The sequence below is a fragment of the Acomys russatus genome, chromosome 25 (assembly GCF_903995435.1).
Source record: "Acomys russatus chromosome 25, mAcoRus1.1, whole genome shotgun sequence".
Taxonomy (NCBI): domain Eukaryota; kingdom Metazoa; phylum Chordata; class Mammalia; order Rodentia; family Muridae; genus Acomys; species Acomys russatus.
The window spans coordinates 3,140,790-3,165,986 of NC_067161.1; the positions used below are offsets into that span (position 1 = coordinate 3,140,790).

The 25,197-nt window shown below is 49.8% G+C and overlaps 1 protein-coding gene and 1 pseudogene across 3 annotated transcripts in view; both read right to left on the reverse strand.

The window, feature by feature from the left end:
• Snx29 (sorting nexin 29) overlaps window positions 1-25,197 on the reverse strand; it is a 386,740-nt gene that overhangs the window by 273,408 nt on the left and 88,135 nt on the right. For all 3 annotated transcript variants that reach the window (XM_051167340.1, XM_051167339.1, XM_051167341.1), the window contains 2 exons: window positions 6,232-6,295; window positions 4,185-4,313 (listed from right to left, as the gene is read on the reverse strand). In XM_051167340.1, coding sequence (XP_051023297.1) covers window positions 4,185-4,313; window positions 6,232-6,295 — 193 coding nt within the window. The remainder of the gene's footprint in view (window positions 1-4,184; window positions 4,314-6,231; window positions 6,296-25,197) is intronic.
• LOC127208002 (ATP synthase subunit g, mitochondrial-like) lies at window positions 17,407-18,288 on the reverse strand (annotated as a pseudogene).

Consider the following 25,197-nt stretch of genomic DNA (forward strand, 5'->3'; position numbering starts at 1 on the left):
TGGGTAAGAATCTTCCCTTACATGGAACAGAGATCCATCAACTCGCAGGTTAGCTTCCCTCGTGTCCAGTCAGGAACGCACATCAGCCTGGCCACACACCCTTCCTAGACCCCATCAAGGTGCCCAAGGGATAAAGCAGCTGTGTGAACCTTGCATGGAGAGCCTGGAGGATGAAGAGGCACAGGGAAGACCGTGAAGACCGTGCAGTGTAAGGGTGTTACCGCATAGGCTGGTGCTTTGTCTTTAATTGCTTACCGCCCTACCCACAAATCCTCAAGTATAACAAAATAATACTGTGTGACCCTGCCTCCAAAGTGTCCCTGATGGGCTGAATAAGTATCTATGCCTGGGCAGGGAAGAAGTGAGCTAGGGTTCGAGGACTTGGAGGTCAGGAGGATCACAGGGAGAGACAAGAGAGGGAGAGGAGAGGAGAAGAGGAGGCAGAGCTGCCATGGGTTAGCATGAACAAATAGCACATGGCCAGGAGGCGCCTGCCCTGAGGCCCAATGATTGAGGAAAGCAGCCTAGCTGAGAAACGTGCAAGGGTTTATGGGATACTGGGTGAGAAGTAGCCCAGCTAGGAATTATTATAGCAACTGGCATGGGATATGGGGCTGGGAAGTAAAAGATAGCTTAGGGGGATAGTTTCTGCCCAGCCCCAGAGTTTAAGGCATATTAAAAATCTAACAGGTGTCTATATCATTTATTGATATGGAAGTGGGTTAAATAATAGCTGCCATAATAACAACTATATGGTTAAAACCCCATTTTCTACAACATGAGGATCTAACTGGCTGGGTCATGGATACCCCAGTATCTGATTAAATCTCTATTCAGGGTGTTCAAGAAGGGATTTCCTAGAAAGTTAGCATCTAAATTAGTGGACCAGGCAAACCACTGAGCCCTTACCAGGCTTCATCCTTCCATTGAGGCCTCCAAACAAAGCAAAAGAACCAGGGGAAGGCCGATGTTCTCTCTGCCTGACTGCTGCGTGGTCCTCTGCTGCCCTTGGGCTCCTAGCTGTCAACCTGGACAGAGCAGCAGGCCCCTGGCCTTCAGAACACGCCGCTGGCTCTCCCAGGCCTCCACTTGCAGAACAGATTAGGAAATTCCCTGGCACCCAAGTCACATGAAGCAACACCTCAGGACACGTGGCTTTCCAGTTGGCTCTGCAGCTCTGGAGAGAGGGCCCTGTGGCCTCCAGGTGAAGCTGAAGCCTGTTCACAGTGACAGGCAGGCTTTGAGGTGGACTCCACTGACCCTGGCTCCCAGCGCCATTCCCCCCATACTGCCAGGGCTACTTTGTGTAACCTTAGAACACAGCATGCTCTCCAAGGTGGCAGAAACCTCAAGGCCTCCACCTGAGGCAACTGCCACACTGTGAACAGCCTACAGAAGCCTTCTCGTTAGGAACCCAAGGCCTCTGGTGGCAGCCAGACAGGCACATGCAGGACAGCAGGCCCCTAGTCCCAGTCAAGGCTTCAAGCACACCACCTCTGGCCAGCAACTCAACCTCTACTTCCTGAAAGGCTCTTGTCCATCCCCAGACTCCTAGCTCACAGAAATCATGGGAAATTCTGAACATTTGCCGTTTCAGGAGACAAAGTTGAGAGATGATTTGTCACATTGTAATAACACAATAAGCAGAGACAGAAAATGCTCCCAGAGTGACCCAATGACCTTGACCCTATCTCCCTAAAGTCATGTGTGTGAAACTCAGTCCCTGACACAGCAATGCTGAGAGATAGCTATGGGGAACTGACCAGGGGCTGCACAGATGGCTTAACAGTTTAATTGCTCTTGCAAAGGACCCAAGTTCAGGTCCCAGCACCCATGTGGAGGCTCACAACTTCCAGGAACCCCAGTTCTAGGGAGCCAACGCCCTCTTCTGGCTTCCACAGGAACAATATACTTGCTGTACAGACATACACGACAAAATATTCAGATGCATAAAAATTTGAGTAATTTTTTAAAAGCACTGATGAGGTAGGTCACAGGGCTCTGCCCTCATCCACGGTTTACATGAAACATGTATAAAAGCAGATCAGCTGCCTCTTCCTTCACACTCTCTGTCATGCTCTGACATGCCTGAGGCCCTTGCAAGGACACACCCTCAACCATAGCCTTCCAGCTTCCAGAACATGGAGGCAGTCATTTCTGCGTGTTCTGCCCCATGAGATCAGAGACTAAAACACTTCCTTAAAAGGGACCGCTCATGTAAATTTAGACTTCTCTTCTTTAACATCTGTGTCCCAGCTGGAAGCAAGTCAATCAATTATTTAGAGAGCTATGACTTCCACAGCCTTAACTGCACCTGATTATAATGCCACTCATCAGGAGTGAGTGGCAGCCAGGCCACAACAGATCTGCACAAGTTACATGTCCTTGGTCTTTGTTGAGCCATAGCAGATGATGAAAGTCCTTAGTTACTTTTAAGCAAAACGAATAATCAAATGCTAAATGTGCTCAGTATATTTCAGCTAGCGGAACACGTGTTCACACACACAGGTCTCAGTGGCCTGACAGCACTGTGCTCCTCTGACTCTGACACAGCCTAGCTGTTCACTCTGTTCTATTTCTATTAGAATATATCTTTGATGAATGATGGTAGTTAACATGTATTACCTATGTAGAACGTGTATTTACTGAACTAGCAAAAATAGTCTCTCATGGTCTCTTTTTATCCGTGTTATAATTCATCGGGGTTTTCTTTCTTCCTTTTTTTTTTTGTTTTTTGTTTTTTTTGTTTTTGGTTTTTGAAGACAAGGTCTCTCTGTGTAGCCTTGGCTGTCCTGAACTCGCTTTATAGCCCAGGCCGACGAACTCACAGCGATCCGCCTGCCTCTGCATCCCAAGGGCTGGGATTAAAGGCATGCGCCACCACCGCCCAGTTCATTGGGGTTTTCTTTTCCCCAGGTTACAACTAAGAAAGCTGAAGGAGAGGGTAAAAACTCACCCAAGACCACACCCTTAAGTCCATTGCCAAAACCTGTATCCTAAGCCACTAACCCGTTGTGCCACCTCACCTGGGGAGTGGGAGTGGGTTAGAAGGGGGGGGGCAGCACATGCATGAGCCTATGATAGTCACTGCCCCAGTGTGATTGTGTCACGCAGCCCTTCCAGTCCCCAAGTGACAACTGCCTGAGTACACCCATTTGCCCAGCAACATGGACAGCTGCTCAGGTGCTTTCTGCAGCTTTCTCTTTTTGGAATACTGTTGGAACTGAGCAGAAGCCCCTCCCTGCCCTATGCGCAATCAGCTTGAAGTCAACTTCCCTGGGAGCTAGATGAGGGGCTCAATTCTCTGAGATCCAAACAAAAGCTCACCTTATCAGATTAGGGCCAGCTTCCCCTTCCCCAATTGTGTGGGAGACCTGAAGTGTAACAGCTACAGCAGATGCAATGTCTAGATAAGAGTCCCCCTGTAGCATGACTCAAAGCTCCTCTGCCCTGTACCTTATCAGTTAAGGCCAACTTCCCCTATGCCCCTTACCCAATTATGTGATGCCAAGGCTGGAAAAGTCCCACTTGCAGTTCCTGCCTTTAAAAACCTTGTATTCGAAGGAGTCAAGGCCGCCCACCTTCCTCAGCCTCTGGGGAACGGACGGTCCTTGCTCCGGAGCAAGATCAATAAAAAAGACCCTGTGTACATTGCATCTGACTGGTCTCTGGTAGTCTGTGAAGTTTCGTGACTTGGGCATTACAATACTTGTCTGTTTGACAGACGACCTGCCAACTGCCAACGTCCACGCCCCTTACAGAGCTCCTCACGAACAGGTAAGAGGGCTTTCACACATCCGCCTCAGTCACACAAGCATCTCTGGGACTGGCTCTAGTTAAGCCAGCAGGGAGCAAACTGAGTGACAGGAAACAGGAGAGTGCCCATCAGTTAGCCCCTGATTTTGAAGCATATGCATGTGTGTCTTTCATCCAAAGTACATGAAATGAAAATGCACACATGTAGTTTTCTTTGGTATTCCCTTTCTGTTTAATTAAAAGTACAAGTGAGGTGTGGTGGTACATGCCTGTAATCCCTGCACTTGGAGGCCAAGGCAGGAGGATTCTATGTTTGAGGCCCAGCTGGGCTACACACATAGCAAGCCTTTTCTCAAAAGCAAACAGAAGGGAGGTACGTGTGGAACTGGGGTATACATGCTTGCCCCTCCATTCCCTGCCCCGACTACCTTGCCAGCGCCTGAACCTTTGTGGTATGGCGTTCCTGTTGCTCTGTCACCTTCCTTTTCAAGGCGTCCACCTCCTGCCTGAGTGCGGCTGAGTGCTCCATCTCACCATCAAGGAGATTGCGCAGTGACCTGGAAAAGAGGAGCCCTCCATTCAGAGGCTGTCCACCAAGCCCTCCAGAGAACAGCGGGGTTCTTAACCCAGAGCAAGTTTCATCACTGCCCACAGGCTCTGCAGCAAGCACAGTGCAGGTCTACCTCACCTAAGCTGTTAGCAGACAGCAAACAAAAGCCAAGAGCACAGGAGTGATAAAGACCCTGAGCCGCAGGGCAGGCTCCTGTGGTCAGATTCTGGGACAGCTGAGGTCAAGGAAACAAGGGGGCCAGCAAACGCCACGGAGGTGCTTTCAAAGACACTCCAGCCAAAGGTGTGGGTGTTAAGCAGAAGGTCTGACACAGCCTCAGTTGGGTAAGTGATCTCACAAATGAAGGAGTACTCTGTGGCAGAAAAATACAGAATACTTGCTCGGATTCCAGGACAGACACCTGACCCTGCTTCCATTGCTGCCCATAAGCTATCCCAGGACCCACAGGTCACTGCAGCCTCCATGTAAGTTAGTATGTAAGGCATTCTATGGAGTATGTATTAGACACAGCACAGACTAAGCTAGCAACATTAGCAAGGCATTACCTTACATTCTATACCTTTTAGCTTTTATAGAATGCCCATACATTTCTTGTCCCCAGAAAATGACCAGGGGTAGCAGTTCTAGGAAGGATCACAAGTTACCACCCTACGATAAATTAAACATGGTTCTGTTTCACTGCACCTAAATGGCTGTTTCTAAAAAACCAACTGAGGCATTTACAGGCCACATCCAGAGGATGCCTGCTGTGAACCTCGGAATGTTCCAGATCCATCACGCCCCACCACGGCACGCCACTGCCTCCAAGCCCTCTGAGAGCTTGGAGAACATGCGCCTTCTGGAGCGTGCTGCCCCCGACAGAAACATCCCGGAGGAGGAAGAAATCAGCATACAGTTGTTGTCTTTCTTCTCAAGGGGAGACAACTCCACGGCTTCTTCAAGAGCATCGCTCCAGCTAGAGCAAGCAAATGAGCCTTGCAGTGGCGAGAAGCCTCTTGTTCAGAGTCCGTGGTGGCCCGAAGCAGCCTTTTCTGTTGTAGCATTTGTGCTTCTTTGCCTTCAGATGTCTCCATGGAGGACAAAGACCCAGAATAAGGTTCAACAGAGAACTGTGACTGCTGCCACCAGTAAAGGACAGAAGGGTGACCTAAGCGCACATGTGAACCCTCCACCCACCACCTCCCTGAGTCAGACAGGCTTCTGTGAGTAACTTTAGGCAAGCCTGCCACTGGCCACCCGGCCTCAGCACAGACTCTGGTGGGGAGAACGGTCAACCTCAGACACCTGCACAGGCAGTATGGACTTCAATAGGGAAGAAAGAAAAAAAAATTAAGAACCAAAATTAAAAGAATCCAATTGTCACCTTACTCCACGTATGCCCAATTTGAGTGGACAGGAACACAGACTATAGATCCTCAACTAAAGGTCACTTTAAGAGTGCCTCGTGGGCAGGGAGTTGAACAGAAGTGGTACAGCATTGTTCTAAAATTGACCATGGGGATGGCTGTAGAGATCTGAGAATGTGGGGATGTGGATCCTATCGGTGAGGGCTGTCATTACAGGCTGGTTTCCCACATTCTCCTTGTTGGAAGATGGCACCACTGTTGTTGGTTTTCCATCCCTGGCTTATGTGCAAGCCACAACAAATCTACTTACTGAAGTGGTCCAGAAAAATAAGAAATTTGTTAAGATCCCACCACCCATGTCAGGCGACTCAAAACTGCCTGTAACTCCTGCTTCATAGCATCTAGTCCCCGCTGCTGCCTGCCACACACACACGAATTTAAAGTAACAGTAAGGTAAGATGTTTTCAGTCACAGCTATGGCAGCAAGACACCATGCTCTCCACCCATTCACTCGGGGGACAGGTGACACAGAAAGAGCCAACTGTGGCCTCACAGTACCCGTTCTCTTCTTCCAGTTCGTCCTTTCTGTTCATCATCGCCACGATGGCTTGGCGCAGCTCATCTGAAGGAAGAGAACAAAGCAACATACATGAGCAGATGATCCCTGCGAAGCTGTCCCTTGCCTGTCCGCAGGACACATCACTACAGATGGCTTGTCTAGCTAAGTTCCCTGTTCCTGGCAAGAATTCTTTCACGGCCTCAGAGACCCCATGGGCTCACCTGCCGCCTTCATCTACCACACAAGCAGAAGGGCAGATGAGATGGGTGTTGGGAGGAAGGGTGTTCTCCTGAGAGGACATACTCAGCTCGCAGCTTCTGAGTGCTTCCCCAAGTCTCTGCTCCTAGACCACATCTGTTGTGGGCAGCGATTATTGCCACTTGCAGCTGCTTGCCAGCCCAGGGAGCACATCAGGTAGTCTTGAGCTAAGGATAGTAAACATCTGGCTGTCTGACGCTGCCTTCTGAGACGAGCACAGCTGACAATACATAGCGCACACTGCACACACGCTCAGGAAAGCCAGGCCTCTGGCCACTTCCACACAGGAAAGCACTCAGGGACAGGGAATGGCAATATGCACCCACACTTCCTGCCTCCATCAGGCTTGTCCACTGGTGCTGTGGGCACGCTGAAGGCATCGCACCAACTGGGGACGGCAGTATTGCTTTATCTGGTTCCTTGATTTCCCCTATGATGACTGCTAGGAAGCACAGTATCCAAATCATTTAGTAGGAGTCTGTGACTATGTCCAAGATTATATGCTATGTCCAGGACCAACTACATGGGTCCAAGTTGATGGCGCCATGACAGGGGTGCTCAAAGGCTCTGTCGCCAGCTTCGTGTTTTAAGGCCAGGGGCATTGATGATCCTAGCAAACTTCCTCAAATTTAAAATCTTTCATAATACCAAAAGTAGCTAGGAAACACCTTTCTATAAAAGATATTAACAAGAATTAGAGATGACTGGAAGAGACTGAGGAACAAGAGGGAAGTTGTGAATCTATGACCCAATCGAGCAGCCCTGAGCAACAGAAAGGAGGCCCTAGGGTGAGGCACGGGCAGACCACAGGCAGGTCTGAGCCCTGAATACCCAGCCACAATTCACTATCTCATCCATCTACCTCCTGGTGTAAGTGCTTTCCCAGGGGAGAGCTAAGCGCCCGCCTGATCTGAGGAAGAAGACGGCTGTCCAAGGACCGTTCCTAATGGTGAGTAACAGCGACCACCACAAGCTCACTTGAAGCCAACTCAGTGAGGTTTCTGCTCTGGCCCTGGTCATCAGGGTCCCTGCTCAGAGCCTCACACCAGAGTCCAAGCCTCTGTGTGGCCTCCCTTCAGACACAAGGGGAGCCAGCGACCAGATGAGATTGAGGCAGGGGTATCTGCAGGCTATGCCTCTCACAGGCTGCAGCAGGAAGCTCAGGGAGAAATGCGAACGGCTGCCACCACTTGGAATGTTAGCCTAATTGATAAGTGTAGAGAGGAGAACCAACGCAGGAGCTGCATCCACACACTGCCATGGCCATGAAGGAAACAGAATGACAGATTCACTTTCTATCAGCAGCAGGCAGGGTTAGCATCCTGGGCTCCATCTTCAGGCAAGCCAGGCAGTGCTGAGGGCACTGTGGACACACGCTTGGCTACTCCTCCACTCCAGGACCTGCGCGGATTCTGAATTGTCCTCCAGGCTTTCTTCCCCACTAGAGGTCTAAGCTGGGCATGAACCACACAGAAAGGGGGTGCTCACGGTCGCCATCTAGGGCTGGAAGGCACAGAGCCTCCTAACTGAGGATCGTGCACTGTTTGCCAGCGGCCCTGTCTGCCCTCCTCTCCACTCTGCAGCAACACAGCTAGATGACACTCATGAACTGCTTGTGTTGTCTGGTCCCCAAGCTGGGACCAGACTGTGACCTCCAGGACCTGTGTACTCAGTAATGAGTGGCCTGGAGTTGGTAGGTCAGGTGTTGCCACACTGACAAGCCCTCAGTCCTCTGAGCTGCTCTGCCCCTCCCACAATCCTGAGCATCTGTGTCCAACAGCGTCCCCTACTCAGACACAGTGACAGCATCTGTCTGGCCCAGAGGCCTCCTGAGGGGGTCTCCAGATGATTCTGACTGCACTACTGTCACCCAACCTGTGCTTAGACTTTCCTTTAAGATGGACTTTATTACACAGAGATGTTATCTCCCAGATTTCCTGGTCAGAATCCATCTTTCTTCACATTAAATCCTCCAGTTACTTTATAAGAAAACCCGGGCCCACCTGCCCAGGCCCTGGCAAGGGTGTGCCTCCTCTGAGAAGCCTCCCTGCCTTGCCCCACAGCAGCTGTGGGTGTGAGACTGCGAGTCTCCCTGCTCTTCCTCGCGTTCACGCAGCACCATGCCACACATCTCAGCTCCTGGGATCCCCTCTCACTGCATGTTCAACATAGGTGTTAGATTTGACTCCCGAAAACTGAGAGACCAGAGAGGCCATTCTGACCTAACTTCCTACTTCTAAAGGCAACAGCAAAGCTCCAAATGACAAACATCACATTTTCTTTGTGTCTACGTGTGTGCGTGTGAGAGAGAGAGGGGGAGAGAGAGAGAGAGAGAAGGAAGGAAGGAAGGAAGGAAGGAAGGAAGGAAGGAAGGAAGGAAGGGAAGCAGGGTGAAAAGGTGATGAGCACATGGGACATGAAAGCAGGAAGGTGACTCAATAGAGGAAGGGGACAGCAACGGGAGAACAGGAGGAAAATGGAGAGGGAAAATATAATGATATGTAATTATGGAAATGGCACAATGAGACTCATTACATTATATGCTAACTACAAATGAATAAATAATACACACATACAGAAATCCAATGACAATAATAGCACTTCCTATGAAGCTACGATGCCTCTGCCCAGCAAGCCTTGTTTCTAGTCTCACAGCCTCCTGTCAAGGGCAATCTGTACCACAGAGCAGGAAACAGATTGTGACAGTCTCTTCAGAATACCCAATACCTCAAACCTCTACCACCTACGACGGTCGAAATTGTCCTGTGGGCAGATGTAAAGGGCAAAAGGAAGCTCAGATATGGATTCTAGAAGCTTCCATTCCAGTAACAGAAGAAAATCCACAGCAAGTTACAACCAACAGGCTCTGGGGCCAGCAGCCCTAAGTTGAAGCCCCCACTCGGCCCGTGTCACAGGCAACCTGGGCACGGTTCTGCCTAGCACAGGACAGCCACTCAGCCTCTGCAGTCAGGTGCCGACCTCGGAGCCCAGCTCCTGCCTGAGTGGCGCCTTAAGGATAAAATGGGATCTCAGCAGTCTCTGTCTCATGAAGCATGGAGGCACACATACCAGCAACACACGGTAACCCCCCATACTGTGTGGGAGGAAGAGACAGCAGGAGCAAGAGTCCGAGGCCATCCTTGGCTACACAGGGAATTTGAAGCCAGCCTGGGCTACATGAGGCCTTGTTTCAACAAGAACCAGACAAACCTCAACGCCATCTCACAGAAGTGCTGTTAGGATTAATGAGGAGTCTGGGACACAGTGGCATCTAACAGGGACTCCTGAAGGCTCTCGCTACCCCTTCCCTTCAGTGGCAGGGGACAGAAGGTGGAATCATAGTGCCACCCATTTATGCTGGGCCCATTTGTGGAAACATGGGCTATATACTAAGCCCCTGTGCACCTCAACCTTGCCAATAAAAGGAAACTCTTGAGAACTCTCTCTGCTGTAAAGCAGCAGACCAGAGAAGAGAGCTCCCCACACAGGGTCAAACGGCATCTGCTGGGCTACCAGCCAGCAACAGTGGAACCATGCCTGCCCCACACACTGTTTGCAGACTCCTGGAGGGACCCTGATCTAACCTGCACAAACGTCAAAGGAATAGACAACAGTCCCAAGTGCAGACAAAGCAACACCCGGCTGGTGGCACCACAGAGAGAAAGCTGTTAGCTCCCCTCCTGCCTTGCACAGACTCCACAGCACAGCAGTGCTGAAGGTGGCAGAGGCCCCTAATGCTCTTTGACAGACTTTGATATGAAACTCATGCTTGCTGCTCTGCTGGCTGGCCTGTGCCTTCCAGGGCAGCAGTGACGTGTGACAATCACCGGCCACCAATCTCAGAAGTGTGCATAAGCAGAGGCTCTCTCTCCCCAGTATGTAACGGTCTCTCCACTGTGGTTCCTGACTCTTTACTGAGGCGCAATCCCCAGAAAAACACAAAGGAGAGGCTCTGACTCCCAGCCTCCGTGGAGCCCGGCCGTGCCAGCCAGTCCCTCTCCAGAGGCTGAAGGGCCATGGCTATCTCTCGAAAGCAGGTCTTCGCTTGGCTAGAGAAGAGTGAGCTGCAAATCCAGTCATACATACAGGAGAATGTCAACTTCAGCTGTCAGAAATTGATCTAAGATAAAAAGTTTTTCCAACCACTGCACAAAATATGGCTTTGTCCACGAACGCTGACATGGCAAGGAACCATTTTGGGAGCAGAAAACACGACTTCAAGCTCTACTTGTGCTATAAACGGAAATAATCTCAGGTAGAAGAGTACTTAAATATGGGAAATGAGGCAGTCAAAACCACAAGTATATGAGCAAACACTCCTTCGGTTCTCCTGATATGAAAGGACAGCTGGACCCACCTTAGTGGCTGCACATCAAGGCCCACTGAAGTGGACAAGCCTGTCAAGCACAGGCAGCTGGTGGAAGCTCCACTGGGGCACCCAGACCTCAGCTCCCCAGCCCCCAAGAGAGAGCCACTTTGCCTCGCAGCTTGCCCAGTGGGAGAACCTTGGCTAACCCCTTAGAATGGGGCAGGGCACTGGTCTGTGACCATTCCATAGAAGCCCTGCCCCTCCCCTGCACTCACCCAGTTGTATACTGTCCACAGTTTCACAAGATGACAGCACATGTTGCCTCCTCTCCACTTCAACACTGTCCCCCGCAATAAGAGAATGAAGGGAACTCTCTGCAGCTATGCATGTGGTCTTGACACTGGGCTAATCACTGTGGGTCACTGGCTGTACCCAGACAAGGGACTAGAGAGGAGAGGGAAAGAGCTGGGCCAGTTGTGGTGACAACTCTCCTTTAAACCCAGCACCAAGGAGGCAGAGCTCTGTGAGTTCAACACTGGCCTGATCCTTCCCTTTTTCCAACCACATCAAACCTGCTCTCCTCCTCGCCTGTCTCTGTATTTCAGCACATGCTCCTGAAAAGCCTATCCAAATTCCAATTCAGAGCTGCCCTTCAAGTTTTGCTCAAATTGCCCTCCCCTGGTTTACCTTGGCTCTCTGTGGCAGAGCTGAGAGTCAGAGGCCTGCCCTAGCTTACTCCCAGGCCAGCTCCCATTCTCTGTTGCCACAGGCTTCCAGCCCCTCTACCCGAGGGAGCCACTGGTGACAGCTGACTCAAACTGAGCAATCATATAGAATTTTCTGAAAATGAATGGGCCACTATCTGTGATTTGAGAGATAAAGGTAGGTGGAAACAGATGCATCAAGCGAAAGAGCACCTAGTTCTCAGTCAGCTCGCAAAGTCCTTAAGCTAAAAGCTCATTTGCCAAAAGGCCAAGTTGGCACTGACATCCTTAAAGGAGAAATTAAACTTTTGGGCAATTTGTTCTGGTTCTTAGTCACCAGGTGCAAAACCTAAACAGGACAAATGCAGACACTGGCACATAAAGCCCACTGAGTAAAATGTCACACGTGTCAAAGCCCTACAGTCTCACACTGGGGCAAAGCCACAGAGGAATCAAAACTGCAGACAATCTGTCTTAATTGTCTTGAGCACTGGCAGGACCTCCTGATGGACACAGGAGCCATGGCAGCTCCCTGAAGGGCAGGAGCAAAAGGTGCAGGCTGACTTGAAGAGACCATGCAACTACAGAAACAGGCAATCGTCCAAGCACGGCCTCCTCAGCTGCCAGGCTCCTACAAGTATGCCTCTGTCTTCTAAACTGGAGTGGGCCTGCAACCGCCCATCATCATCTGGACCCTTCTTGCTAAGCTCCTTTCACATGCACACACATCAGTTGCTGGTGGAAGCTAGGAGTTCGGGCCACCAGAGTCTCAGCCCAGCCACCCTAAGAGCCCCTAGAGAACAGGAAGCCCAGTGCCTGGCACAGCACCTGAGCACAGCACACCTGAGAGCTGTTAAATGAATTGAGGGTCAGATGAAGACGTGAATTAACAATGGAGTAAATGGTTCACTGTGGCCCACTGCTAAAACCCGCCCTCGGCGCCAGGAACTGAGTGTCAAATGGGCTGGGCAGAAATGCCAATTGCCTTTAATAACAAGTTCAAGGCCTCATCCAAGAGCACTAAACACCAGGTTCACAGCTGTAATTTCCTGTGCCACTGACAGGCATTCAGGCCCAAGTACAGAACTGTGATGTCATATATACACCAGGGAAGGGGCCAGGACAGCAGGGAGGATGAAAAGTTCCTACGTGTCATTGCTATGACCTCAAACTTACGAGTCAGCCAACAAATCCACATCCATTGCCCCACCCAAAATGGCCACAGGACCCCTCAATATGATTTCAAGAGGCCTAGAAGAACAAGAACCCACAGGGGGCTACACACGACTAGAGACACAGAACCAGCACCACTGGCCTGGGCACACAAAGTATTCCACAGTTACTACATAAATTGTGGTGTGAGGGGAGGGGATAAGCCAGAGGCTAATTGGTGTTATAATCCCTCTTTAAACCAAAAAAGAAATGATGACATCTGGATGTGGTAGGTGTGTACACACACTTACACCTGTAACCTATCCATGCGGTAATTCTGGCTTTGTAAAACATCTTTCCCATAGGCTTTCAAGAGCCTCTTACAAACACTCCCCTGAGGCTCACGTTGCTTATATTTAAGGAGAACGCTCGAGAGGTCATGTGTACAGAAATAAAACAATGTTCTTCTATGCACATATACTTAACCTACATCATCGTTTTGAACTTAACATCCTGCTTTTTGTATTTCTGCCTGCCTGCCCACTCCCTTTCCTTTTATCTACCAGAGAAAGGATAAACTATACTGAGCTTCAAAATATAACTTGAAATCAATCTCAGGCCCATTCTAGCTTTTTCTTATTTCTTCCTCTTGTTTCCTTCTTCACCCTCCCCTGCCCCACCCACCAAGAGCTCTTCAGTCAGGAAGAAGAAAACAAAAGTATCTCAGGCCAGTGCCGAATGCTGAGATGGCCAGAGGCCACCACACACGGGCTGCTTTCTGTGTGCCCAGCAATGCACAAGGCTTCCAGACAGCCTCTCAAGGTGAGAACTGGGAGTAGCTGCAGTAGAGTGCACTCAGACCTACAACAGAGGAGGAGGTAGAGGCACACTAGAGCGAGGGCTGACCCAGGTCATACAGCTAGTAAAGGGAGGGACACAGACTCCCAGGGCAGGCTCCCTAGTCAAGCCTGTCCCTTGACATGCATGGTAGCTGAGTATGGCCTCACCCTACCCCATCACTTCACCCAGCAACTGGAGGGCTCCAGCAACTCTTCCAACTGCCTTTAGAAAACCAGAGGTCTAGCCAGGTGTGGTGGTGCATGCCTATAATCCCAGCAATCAAGGAAGCAGAGGCAGGCAGATCTCTGTGAATTCGAGGTCAGCCTGGTCTACAAAATGAGTCCAGGACAGCCAAGCCTACACAGAGAAACCCTGTCTCAAAAAAAGAAAGAAAGAAAGAGAGAGAACGAACCAGAGGTCTGATGAACTCAAGGCCTCATCAGGCTTAAAAACAGTTGCTTCTGTGTAATCAGAGGCCATAGCATTTGAGAAACCCATGGCAGCAGGGTAGAAAATTAAGAAAATGTTAGGTACAGAAGAAAGAAGAAGGCCACTCTCCCACTTGTTGAGAAAGCCCAACATCCCCATGCCCTCTGCCAGTCAGCCAAGCACGCCCCACGTATACTCACACATAGAGCACATTATCTTTAAGGCAGATGCCCTGAAAACCATGATAGAGATGTGCTTACAAAGAGAAAACACAGGCCCTCCAACCCTTGAGCCACAGGAGCCACTTTCTGCCCAGCTCCTCCCCTCCCTTGCTAGCATGCGTGGATTGTGCCTGTCCCTGAGTTCATTAGGACAAGGGAAAATCCTACCAGTACAGGCTCCTGTCATGGTGTCTCCAGGGACAAGGTGGTCATTGAGTTGTATCTTACATGGGAAAGTCCCCTTAACTAAAGGAATGTATTCCACCACCACCCCTTTTTTTTTAAATGGGGTGGGGAGTAAACACCAGGGCCGGAGTTCAGATTCCCAGAATCCATGTAAATCCAGAAAAGATGAGGCAACTTGCACCTGTAGCCCAGCACTCCTGTGGCAGGATGGGAGGCAGAGACTGTCTCAGATGAGCTGGCAAGAACCAGCCTCTACAACTCACCATGGTGTGTGCACACCTACACACACACACACACACACACACACACACACACACACACACACACACACACAATCGTCATGATGAACATCTCCAGAACTCTCCAAGAATTCAATAAAATACGTATTCTTTTCTGCCACAGGCAGCCTGTTTCCCAAATAACCACTGCTCCCTTTTCCCCAACCACTTTAGTCCTGACTAAGCTCTAGCCTGTGAGTTTGTACTTAGGCTTAGTTTTTACCTCTCTAATCACCAGGACAACTCCCTCAAATGCTGTTTAAGACAAGGCAAGCATGAGTTCCTCAGAGGGACGTGGGCACAGAGAAAGGCCACTGTCCTAGGTAGGGTGCAGTGCAGGCTGCCCCCAGTTCTGGTGGCTCTGAGAGGCTGGAACCCACACTTCCCACAGAGCTCAGCCTAAGCTGCTGCTCGCATTGGTGTTAAGGGGCAGGCTGATGGCTGTGCTGAGCCACTGTCAAATTCCAAGGCTTGAGTTCCTGGCCCCTTCTCAGGTTGGCAATACTGAAGTAGGAAAGAAACACTGTGTGCCTGGCTTTTTGATCACACACCTTTCTGCACCATGGCAGATTTGTCAAACATGCAGAGCTGGATGGGGCCTATGTCAGCAAAAGTTCAAGAAGACAGAGAACAGAGTAACTGCATATCCTGGAGCAACTCCCCCAAGAATACTGTGGCCCAACAGGGAGTCCTGACATCCTGGCCTGTCCCACTCAGAAAAGGCTAGAGAAGACAGCACCTAGGCACTGGGAACTGCTGGAAGCAGAGACTGGGGCTGAGGGGGCATTTCCTGCACTTTGAATATTTTATCCATATATTCTTATATCTGTATATACACACAGTCTCAGTATAAAAAAAAAATCAAGAGATAGTCTTGTAAAAATTAAGAAAAGTTAGGTGAGCAGTGGTGGAACACACCTTTAATCCCAGGTAGATCGCTGAGTTCAAGGTCAGCCTGGTCTATAGAGTGAGTTCTAGGACAAACAGGGCTACACAGAGAAACCCTGTCTCAAAAAAAAAAAAAAAAAAGTAAATATTTTCCTATCTCAAAGAAAAAGTCTTCTATTTTACTATCTAAAGTCCTTAAGAAAGGCATAGCTTTTCAGACATATTTACCAAAATAAAACCAAGACGTTTTAAAGGTTGCCTGGAAGCAATGGAAAAAAACAGTCCTAAAGGGCCACTTAAAGGAGTGGAGGGATGTGGCATGATTCTGCTGTTGTTGTTGTTGTTTAACAGTGTATTGAGATGAAATTCACATGACATAAAACCAGTCATTTTAAAGTGAAAATCTAGTGCTGTTGAGTACTCATGAGCATATCTGTTTGGGACATCTTCCCCACCCAACACAGAGCTCACTGCCTGTTAAGCAAGTTCTTTCTTCTCCCCACCCCCACTCTCCTTGACCTTGCACACCCACCCTAGGAACTCCAGTCCTTAATGAAATCCAACCTGTCATCTTGTGTGTCTGGCTCACCTGGCTGAAGCAGGCTTAGTTTCTCGGTTCCTCTTCAGGCTGGACAACATTCCATCCTATGATGAGGCCACTGCTGACCGTGTGTTCTTCTCCTGTAGGACCCCTATGCTAGTGAGCAGTGTGCCCAGGCTTCCTAAACTCTCTCTTCAGTCCTTGGTTGGCATATACCAAGGCTGGAATGCTAAGGCACTATAGAAAGTCTATTAACTCTCAAGGACCACCAGTTACTTTCACAACGAGTAGACACAGTTGTTTTGTTTTTGAAGTCACTGCATGTTACTTAGTAAATGTTCATAAATCCATATGGTAGCTATCAATGTCCCCATACCACACAGCCAACATTTATTCCACCCTGTTCATTTCAAATGGTTTCTAACACTAGAAATAAGGCTGAAGAGTCATTTGTGGAGGTACAGGAGGTGGACAGGAAAGGTGAGGACAGCCACACCCAAGAACACTGCTGTGGGGGCTAAGCAGCAAACACACCAGGCTTTCCTCCCCACTTCACCACAGAGGAGCTGGTGAGCGCAGAAGTACTTCATGAAGCATGGCTTCCATGAGAGATGTATGGAAGACACCAGAAAAGCACCTGGGTTAAGATAACAAGAGGAGTGCAAGGGCGAACTAGATGGTATCACCTCCATGAGAATCTACAAGAGGCAGAAACTACCCACCAACCCCTGAGAAATAGCATGTGATTCTGCTCAGTATATATGCAAAACACACAACACAGACAGACACAGACACACACACACACACACACACACACACACACACACATCTGAGGGAAGAATCATGCTGTGTACCAGAGCCAACAAAAACTCATCTAAATCACTGTAGATGGAGCATGGCCTGTCCAACAGGACCCCACCTTGGCCTGAGACTTTACCCTCTGGGGAGTCTGAGGAGGAACCACTGGCTCCCTTTGACTAAACAGTGCTAGTGGTGCAGGCGCATTCCTGCTGGTCCAGAAACCTCACCGTTAATAAGTCTGAAACTTCCATAAGCTTGAAGAAACCCATTGGGCAGATGCTGCCTAGAACATTCTCCCAGCACCAGCAATCACAGTAGCATCCCTGACATTCACAAGCCAGCAGTATCCGAGGGACAAAGGCCACCCCACCCCCCACATCCTGCCTCTGCATCTCTCCTGAATGCAGGAGCCATCCAGAGGCAGCGGGAGTGGCTGTGAAGAGAAAGGAAGCTGCCAATACAAGCCAACAAGGTCAGCCCTCCCAAGGATCCTCAGAGACAAACACTGCTAATGATCTTCAGAGACATACGCTGGCACTGGTTCTATTTTTCAGATGAACAGAGTCTCAAAGATAAGTAGGTCAGGGCCACAGATAGGAAACCAAGGCCCTTGCTGACCACAGAGGCCAGGTTCTCCACTCTTTCTATGTAGACAAATGGAGGGGGCCACTGTCCTTGGTCCTGACAAAGTACTGTACTAGGAGAAGCTACAGTGTTGACACATGTACCTTGCTATGGTCTAAATTCTAATTCGTCCCAAGGTCTTAAGTGTTGAGGTCTTGGTCCAGAGTGCAAATGCTGGAAGGTTCTGGACCCCCTGGGAGGTGAGATCTGGTGGACAGAAGTTTGGTAAGGAAGGTACATGTCCTGAATAGGAAACTACATGCCTTCCTTCCTCTCTCCTTGTTTCCCAGATCTCACCCAGAGGTGAGAGGTTTCCAGCACTTCCAGCTCCCACTGCCCAAAGGCCACAGCCCCAACCACAACAATAAGCCACGAACTGAAACCTTTGAAACAGTGACCCTAAACCAACTTTTCCTTCACCATTTGTTGCTGTTGTTTTATTCAACAGCTAGTATTTTATTCAGATAGCATCCTCATTACATGTGGTCCAGGAACACTCAAATAAAATCAGATGTTAAATATCTTCAAACATCATAGCCAATGATGCCCCATTTGCCTATGATCTCTCTAATATAAACCTACTTCCACACCTCAGTGGCCACCAAACCATTCAGTATAGCTTTCTTAACTGTGAGCTGTTTGAAGCTACCAGTTTTAGCACTTTGGATTCTCTTTTTCACTCTGAATAGCTGTAGGGAATTCATCAGGGGTTGGAGGAACCAGCTCAACCTTGGTACAGAAGCAAAATGTGTCCAGTCGAGACTTCACAACAGCTGTCAGCAGGTCTGGGGCCTTCTCCTCAAAGCTACAGATGACCTTGGACATGGGCTAAAGTGAAAGGCCCCTCTTCCTGAACCACCAGCTCCTTCACCGTTTCTTTATGTATGCAGTGTGTGTCTCTGTATGTGTATTTGTGAGTGTGCATATGCATGTACTTATGTGTGCATGCATGGGTATGTGTGTACATGTGTAGGAGTGTGCACAGAGGCCAGAAGCTGATATCAGGAGTCTTCCTCAGCTGGTCTCCACTGTATCTCTAGAGACAAGTCCTCTCACTGAACCTGGAGCTGCCTGACTCAGCTAAGCTGGCTGGCCAGTGAGCTTCAGGGATGCCTGCCTCTGCCTCCCTAGTAAAGGAGTTACACAAGACTGCCATGATGTCTGGCTCTTCTGTGCCTTCTAGAAATCTGGATTCAGGTTCTATGATGGTGCAGTGGTACTGTCATGGCTGAACCATCTCCCTAACACCTCTCCCTCTTATGACGTGTGTCAGACTCCGTATCACAACACCTGAAGGAAAGCTCTCTACGACATAGCCCAGCAATACCCTGGCAAGCTTTCTTAACCTCCCAGCTAGCCTCAGATAAGCTCATTGGAATTCTAGCATCAACTTCAGAGCTACAACATGAAAGGGGACAGAGAGCACCCAGCAGACACAGGAGGGCACAGTGCCAGTGCTAAGAATGGAAGAGGGATAAGGAGATGGAGAGAGGAGGCCTTGGCTTCCAGGTATAGCTCTGCACATGGCAATGTTGCAGCAAGCTAACCTGAAGGAGAGGGCTGGATCAGCTGAGTTGAAGAAAGAAACCCAGCAAATGCTTTACTTTCTGGTAGCAATGACACCCTTCTATACATGGAAAACCTATGAAAAGCTCCTTTACTATCTGCCAGCAGCGTGCGTGCCATGTACCAGGCTCTGAGTGACACTGAGTACCAATGACTTCATGAAACTCTCCAAATCACCTCCCAAAGCAAGACTGGGACCCACCCACTCTACAGGTTAAGAAAGCTGGGGGCAAGGAGAGACTTGCCCAAGCTCACAAAAGAATTGTGATACAAGACGAGGATGGGAACACAGGCCACTTGACAGAGGAACCCACAGCCCCAGGTGTGGTTTTACTGTGTATGCATGCGTGCATGTGTGTATGTCTGATACCACAGTTGCATTTCAGAAATAAAGATGCTAAGCTCTCTAGTGGCTCCAGTAGAATCCACATGCTCAAGCCTCAGAGGTGAGGTGGAGTGCCCTGGTCACAGGTCGTGAGCATGTTTTGCCTCGCTTCACTCGTCCTCTTAGCAGAGCCTCAGGAGGAAGACTGAGAGACCAACCAGGCCCAACCAGGCATCTAAATGTGAAGGTGCTGCAAGTGTTGTCCACTTATTTTACTTAGGCTGCCTTGTCATTTGCAGCCAAACAAGTCACACCCCGTAAGCCACAACTTGGAAGTCACAGTGAGTTGGTACTGAAGTCAACATGGAGGGTGAGAAGAATGACCTCATTTGCCACAACAAGTGGCAGATGGGGACTGGCGAAGCAGACACCAAATGCACCCAGGGCCTCAGACACTCAATCCATAAGTGACCCACCAAGCAGCCTCCCCGCTTCAAAATGCAATGACTCCACAGGAGCAGACGACTTTGTAGGTACGGTATTCAAGGATCCCTCAATCTGCTCCTATCTTTAGCTGGACAACTGGCCAAGTGTGACCAACAAAACATGGCCCTGACCTGACCGCAGCTGCCAATCTGCTGTGGCCCAGGGGTGACTGCACCCAGCATCTGTTGTGGTGAGCTTCATGCATGGTCGAATGGTGGGGTTTACCCACGGCAGGGAAGACTAAGTGTGTGTGAGATACTCATGAATAATTAGGATGCCAAGCTGCACAGCTTCCACCCACCCTCGGGCTGTGGTATCACATATACTGGCAACACTCAAACAGATTCACACATAATCCACAATTAATTAGAAGCACCCAGCTCCTGGGAGGGCCCAGACAAGTTCCACACTGTGCAACTTCAGCAGAAAACCACAAAACCCTTCAAGAGCCCACAAGCTCCACCATCAACATGGGTGGGTTACAAACTAGTTAGAGCACAGTGCCCATGCAGCCAGCAGTGCCTCACTTGCCTTTTCTGAGGCCGGCTTCTGGAACAGCATGGTGGTGTCTCCTGTTGCCTCCAAAGTTAAGGAGTGCTTCTGTCAGGCATGTGTCATAGGGATTCACAGAAGCAGAGGCCAGAGTGCACGCAGAGTACAGCAGCCAGCAAACAATGGAACCTGCCTAGGCTCCCCACATGCAGAGCTGGTCATGCTGCCCCCAACTCTCCATGGCCTTCACGCCCTGTGTGGAACACCCAGGACTCCCTCATGTGGCAGGAGGGAGCCCGAGTCCAGCTGCCTGCACCCCTCTATCTGTGCTGGGCACATAGCTGCAGGTAATCCAGAGCCAGCCATGTTGGTGCAAGAGTATAACTAGAAGTTGAAGAGAGAGTGGTGTTTAGAGTCCATGGATTTAACACCCCTGCTGCTCTCCTAATGTCCTGAGATGACAGTCCTTCCGTGATGTAGCAAACGACCATCAACTCGATGGCTTTTTAACAGCAGTGTCCCAGGTCCCACATGAACCACCACCCCCCAAGATACTCTCCCTGTTTCCTGGGGTCACAGGAGGGCTTTCCTAAAGCTACTTGACAGCATCCCAGAGTGTTTGTCTATGCTGTTTATTGAGGGGAGAGGGGAGAGGCTGTTACATGACTCTGCAGCACTCTCCCAGAGCTAGAAGGGTCACGGGACGGAGTTCCAGTCAGTGAGGCACAAAAGGGAGCTATGAAGTAGACCAGAAAGAGGATTTTGTTTTCCTGATAGAGAGAAAGCACCAATGCTCTGCCGTGCCTCCTGCTTTCTGCTGAAAACGAACAGTGTCTGCAACAGCAGGAACTGCCTCCATCAAGCCAAAGCAAGAGCTCAACAAGGAGCCTGGAGAAAAGCGCTCAACAGTAGCCCCGGGAGACACTTCTTCCTCTTCCTAGTGACGGCATCTCCTACAGTGAGTGGACCACTTCCCATGAGGTGGGTGGTGCAGAGTCCAGCAGCCTGGGCAAGCACAAAGGAAACTGTCCCCAATCTCAATCCCATCCTGTCTCCTCTTCCATCAGTGCTTCCCAAAGACTGTCAGACTGGGACAAAAGCAGCCCGTCCCTCTGCCACCAGGAAGGTGTCCCCTGTCCTAAGGACTGTTCAACAGGAGCTCAACCTTGGGCGGAGCCTCCTGCCGCTCCCGCTGCAGTGGGGCACAACTGTCCACTTTGGTACAGCAGACAGTAACTAATACATCAACAAAAAGCACGCCTGCTAGTGGTAGTGCCTTGACCCCAGCACTCGGGAGGCAGAGGCAGGAGGATCTCTGTGAGTTCGAGGCCAGCCTGGTCTACAGAGTGAGCTCTAGAACAGCCAGGGATACACAGAGAGACCTTGTCTAGGAAAACCAAAACAAGAACCCCTTATGGCAGCACACCAACGCTTCCCTTTGTTTTCCTACAACACTTCCTACTATTTCTGGGGAATATTTCCTAAATATATCTCAGTCTCCTGCCGGAGCTTGAGAGTCCAGCAGTCCTGGACAAATTCTAATCCAATCACTAGGAACAATTTCTGAGCTCCTCATAGATCAGGGAGCAACTCCCCGTAGGGACATCCAGAGGACACTGAGGCTCAAACACAGGCCAGGCCTGGCATGGGCAGTCAACACTATGCATGCCCAGGCCTGGCATCCACCCACATGCAGACTGCTCATCCTCTACACAGTGCTTTGGTTCTCATTTGCCAACACATGTTCAGTAAAAGTGGGGGCCCAAGACTTAATTGTGATGACTTCCTAGGATAGCACGGTGGCATACAATAGCCTCCCCACTTCTCTCCGCTGGGCAGCAGCCATGTAATTAACTGCAAGCTATGCCACTATTCTATGGCCTTGGTAAGTTAAATGTATCACAATGGAGCTATAGTAATTCAAGGAGCATCTGTGAACTAAAGCATGAGAAATGAGACATGACCCCTGACCTCTGCCCTTTGCCCTCAGAAAGCCTGGAGGCATGTGGGGGAAGACCAGTAGGCAAGAAAACAGTTGGGTTTCAGGTACAGACATGAGCAGACAGGGAAGTGTCACTAAAAAGCCTGAGAGGGGTAAAGGAGCAAGAAACTCTGCTCTCTAGACAACACAGCACTTAGACAGGGAGGGAGCAAAGACTCAGAATACACAAATGGGAGGGGACTAGGTCCCAAATGCAAATCTCATCTTACTTTGCCAGTGCTACTTGCTGTCTTTGCCAAGACAGCCTGAGCAACAGTATTGGCCAGGGATAAGCAAAACAAATTTATGTCAGCCAAACATCTCGGTCCCCAGTGAGGGCAGCAGGCATCATCCAGCCACTTCTGAACCTCCCTCCTCCTTCCAGCTGGTTAGACGGAGGTGGCTGCTCTGTCCCTCCAGAGGGGCTGAGAGCTAGTGAAGGCGGATGGCTGGGGGGACAAGCAATCAGTCCTCATCAGCTCCTACACAGGGCTGACAGGACACCCACTGCTGAGCTCCCAGCTTCTCCATTCAGTCACTGACTAAGCACCAAACCACGAGAAGTTTGCAAAACTCTTTCTCCAGAGTAATCACTCCTCTTCAAGTAATATGGCTCATCGTTGTGACTGCCATAATGATGAGCTCAGAGGCTTCTGGGAACAGTCTTCAGAACCATGGACACCACCACTACTCTCTCCTCAGTTTTCCATCATTAACTCAGGCACCTGAAAAAAGACATCTTCCTGTGTGAGTCACCACTGCCACTTAGGGGACAAATGTCAACTTTATTCTAAATGTTTAAGCTTCAGTAAGGATTTGTGGATGAGTTGCTGTTGGCCTTTCCCCAAATGCACTATAAACACTGGCTCCTTCCCTTCCTGCTCAGGCTCACTGTGGCCGTTGATGTGGCCTGCTGCCGCCCCACCCTCTGACGATGGAGGCTGATTTCCTTCCAACTCCAGTGTGGATAAGCCGGGACTGAGTAAGAAGAAGCTGCGATGGGGCTGGGGAGATGGCTCTGGAAGCAAGCACAAGGACATGCCTTCAATACCCAGACCCCAAAGAACTAAAGAACAGCAGTGATGGTACACCTGTAATCCAGCACTGGGGAGGTAGAGACACTTGACTGCCTAGGGCCCACTTCATGGCCAGTCTAGCCCACCTGACAAGCTCCAGCCAATGAGAGACCAAGATGAGCATGTTAGTGTGGATGAGAGAAGCCCAGGAGTCCTCGGCCCTACACAAGGAACTACAGGCAACTGTAGGAATGCTGAGACTCAAGATAGTCTTCCTCGGGGGAGCCAATTCCAAATGGTCAGCCCTGAAAACAGACATACAAGTAATATTCTACAGACTGAGCAGGTTGTAATTATTTATTTGTGCGTGTGTGTGTGTGTGTGTGTGTGTGTGTGTGTGTGTGTGTATGTGTGTGTGTGTGTATGGATGCATGTAACAACCATTATGAAAAAAGAGGCCATGAATGTGAAAGATAACAAGGAGGAGATTATGGGAGGGTTTGGAGGGAGGAATGGAAAAGAGAAAATGACATAATTATATTATGATCATAAAAAAATTTAAAATATTAAAAACAAGGATGCCTAAGGAACAAGAGCTAAGACTGTCCACTAGCCCAACATGCATGTGCACACATACACACAAGCACACATACAGGAAGGCACACACAAGTTTTAGTAACACACAAGCAGAGTTATACTCAGAGCCAACTCCACACATCTGTGGCATCATACAGGGTGACACAGACTGGCAGCACAGGGAGGCCACAGTGCAAGGCAGGTCCCCAGCATGCTTTGCAGGGTCTATTCTCAGTGCCACATGTCCTTTGTACTTGTCCCAAAGGAGAGGAGTGTTTAGAATGTGAGGCACACCATATTCAAAATTTCAGGCAGATGTGTGAGAGAACATCTAACAACAGATTCCCCAAATTCAAAGAGCTCACTGCGCCAAATATTCCATCGTGGAGACGAGGTCAGTCCAGCATGTGAGGATGGAGAGCCTGCGCACAGCTGGCCTCCAGAAGCTGTGGGTAAAGCCACAGTGTCAGGCCTCTCAGATGACAAGGAGACCACCTGGGCCTGCACAAAGTCTAGCGAGAGTGACCCAGAGCTGGGTTTTCCTGGAGAACAGAGCATCACAGGAAATTCTTCAGACACAGTCCATTGTGGCAGACATGGGGCCAGTAATAGCCACAATTCCAGGGAACTGGCTGATGCTTTCTCCTGCTGCATCTGACACTAGAAACTTAGATGTGTTTTACCAGATCTGGAAACTGGAATGGCATATATCGGTGTTTTTAAGTGCAGTTCATCTTTTATCAAATAGCTATGGAAGGATGGGGCAGGGTGCTAGGTGAGACTCTGAGTCCATGCCCATGGAGTGTAGTGCTAGGCCAGTCACTGCTCCCACGGGAACCCCCCCCCTTTCTGCCATCTGTATTTCCTCAATGCTTCCTTATGGTGACAAGGTTGTGGACAGCCCTCAGCGCCCATGGTACAGAGCGCAGGTGCAGCTGAGAAGTGTCACTCTCAAGCTGCTGCTGTATCCCACCCTTCTTGGCAAGTGTCACCACCTCTGCAAAGGCTTTCCTTCCCCCCCCCCATACTGAAGCTACCCTATGGATTCCACCCCAGATTCTTGTCACCCCCTCCCTCCCGCTCCTGGCATCAGTAAGGAATGTCTATGTTAGCGTCAGTGGCCACCAGCCACAGCACTAGGTCAAAGTTTCAGGCACTGAGTTAGGGTGCATAACCTTGGGGCTCCTGTTAGGATTTCCTGTACAGGGACTCGCTCCTGTGTGAGGCAGATGGCTGAAAGTCACAAGGAGATGGTTAGTGCCCACTGGTGACAAAACAATTGTGTCACTCCC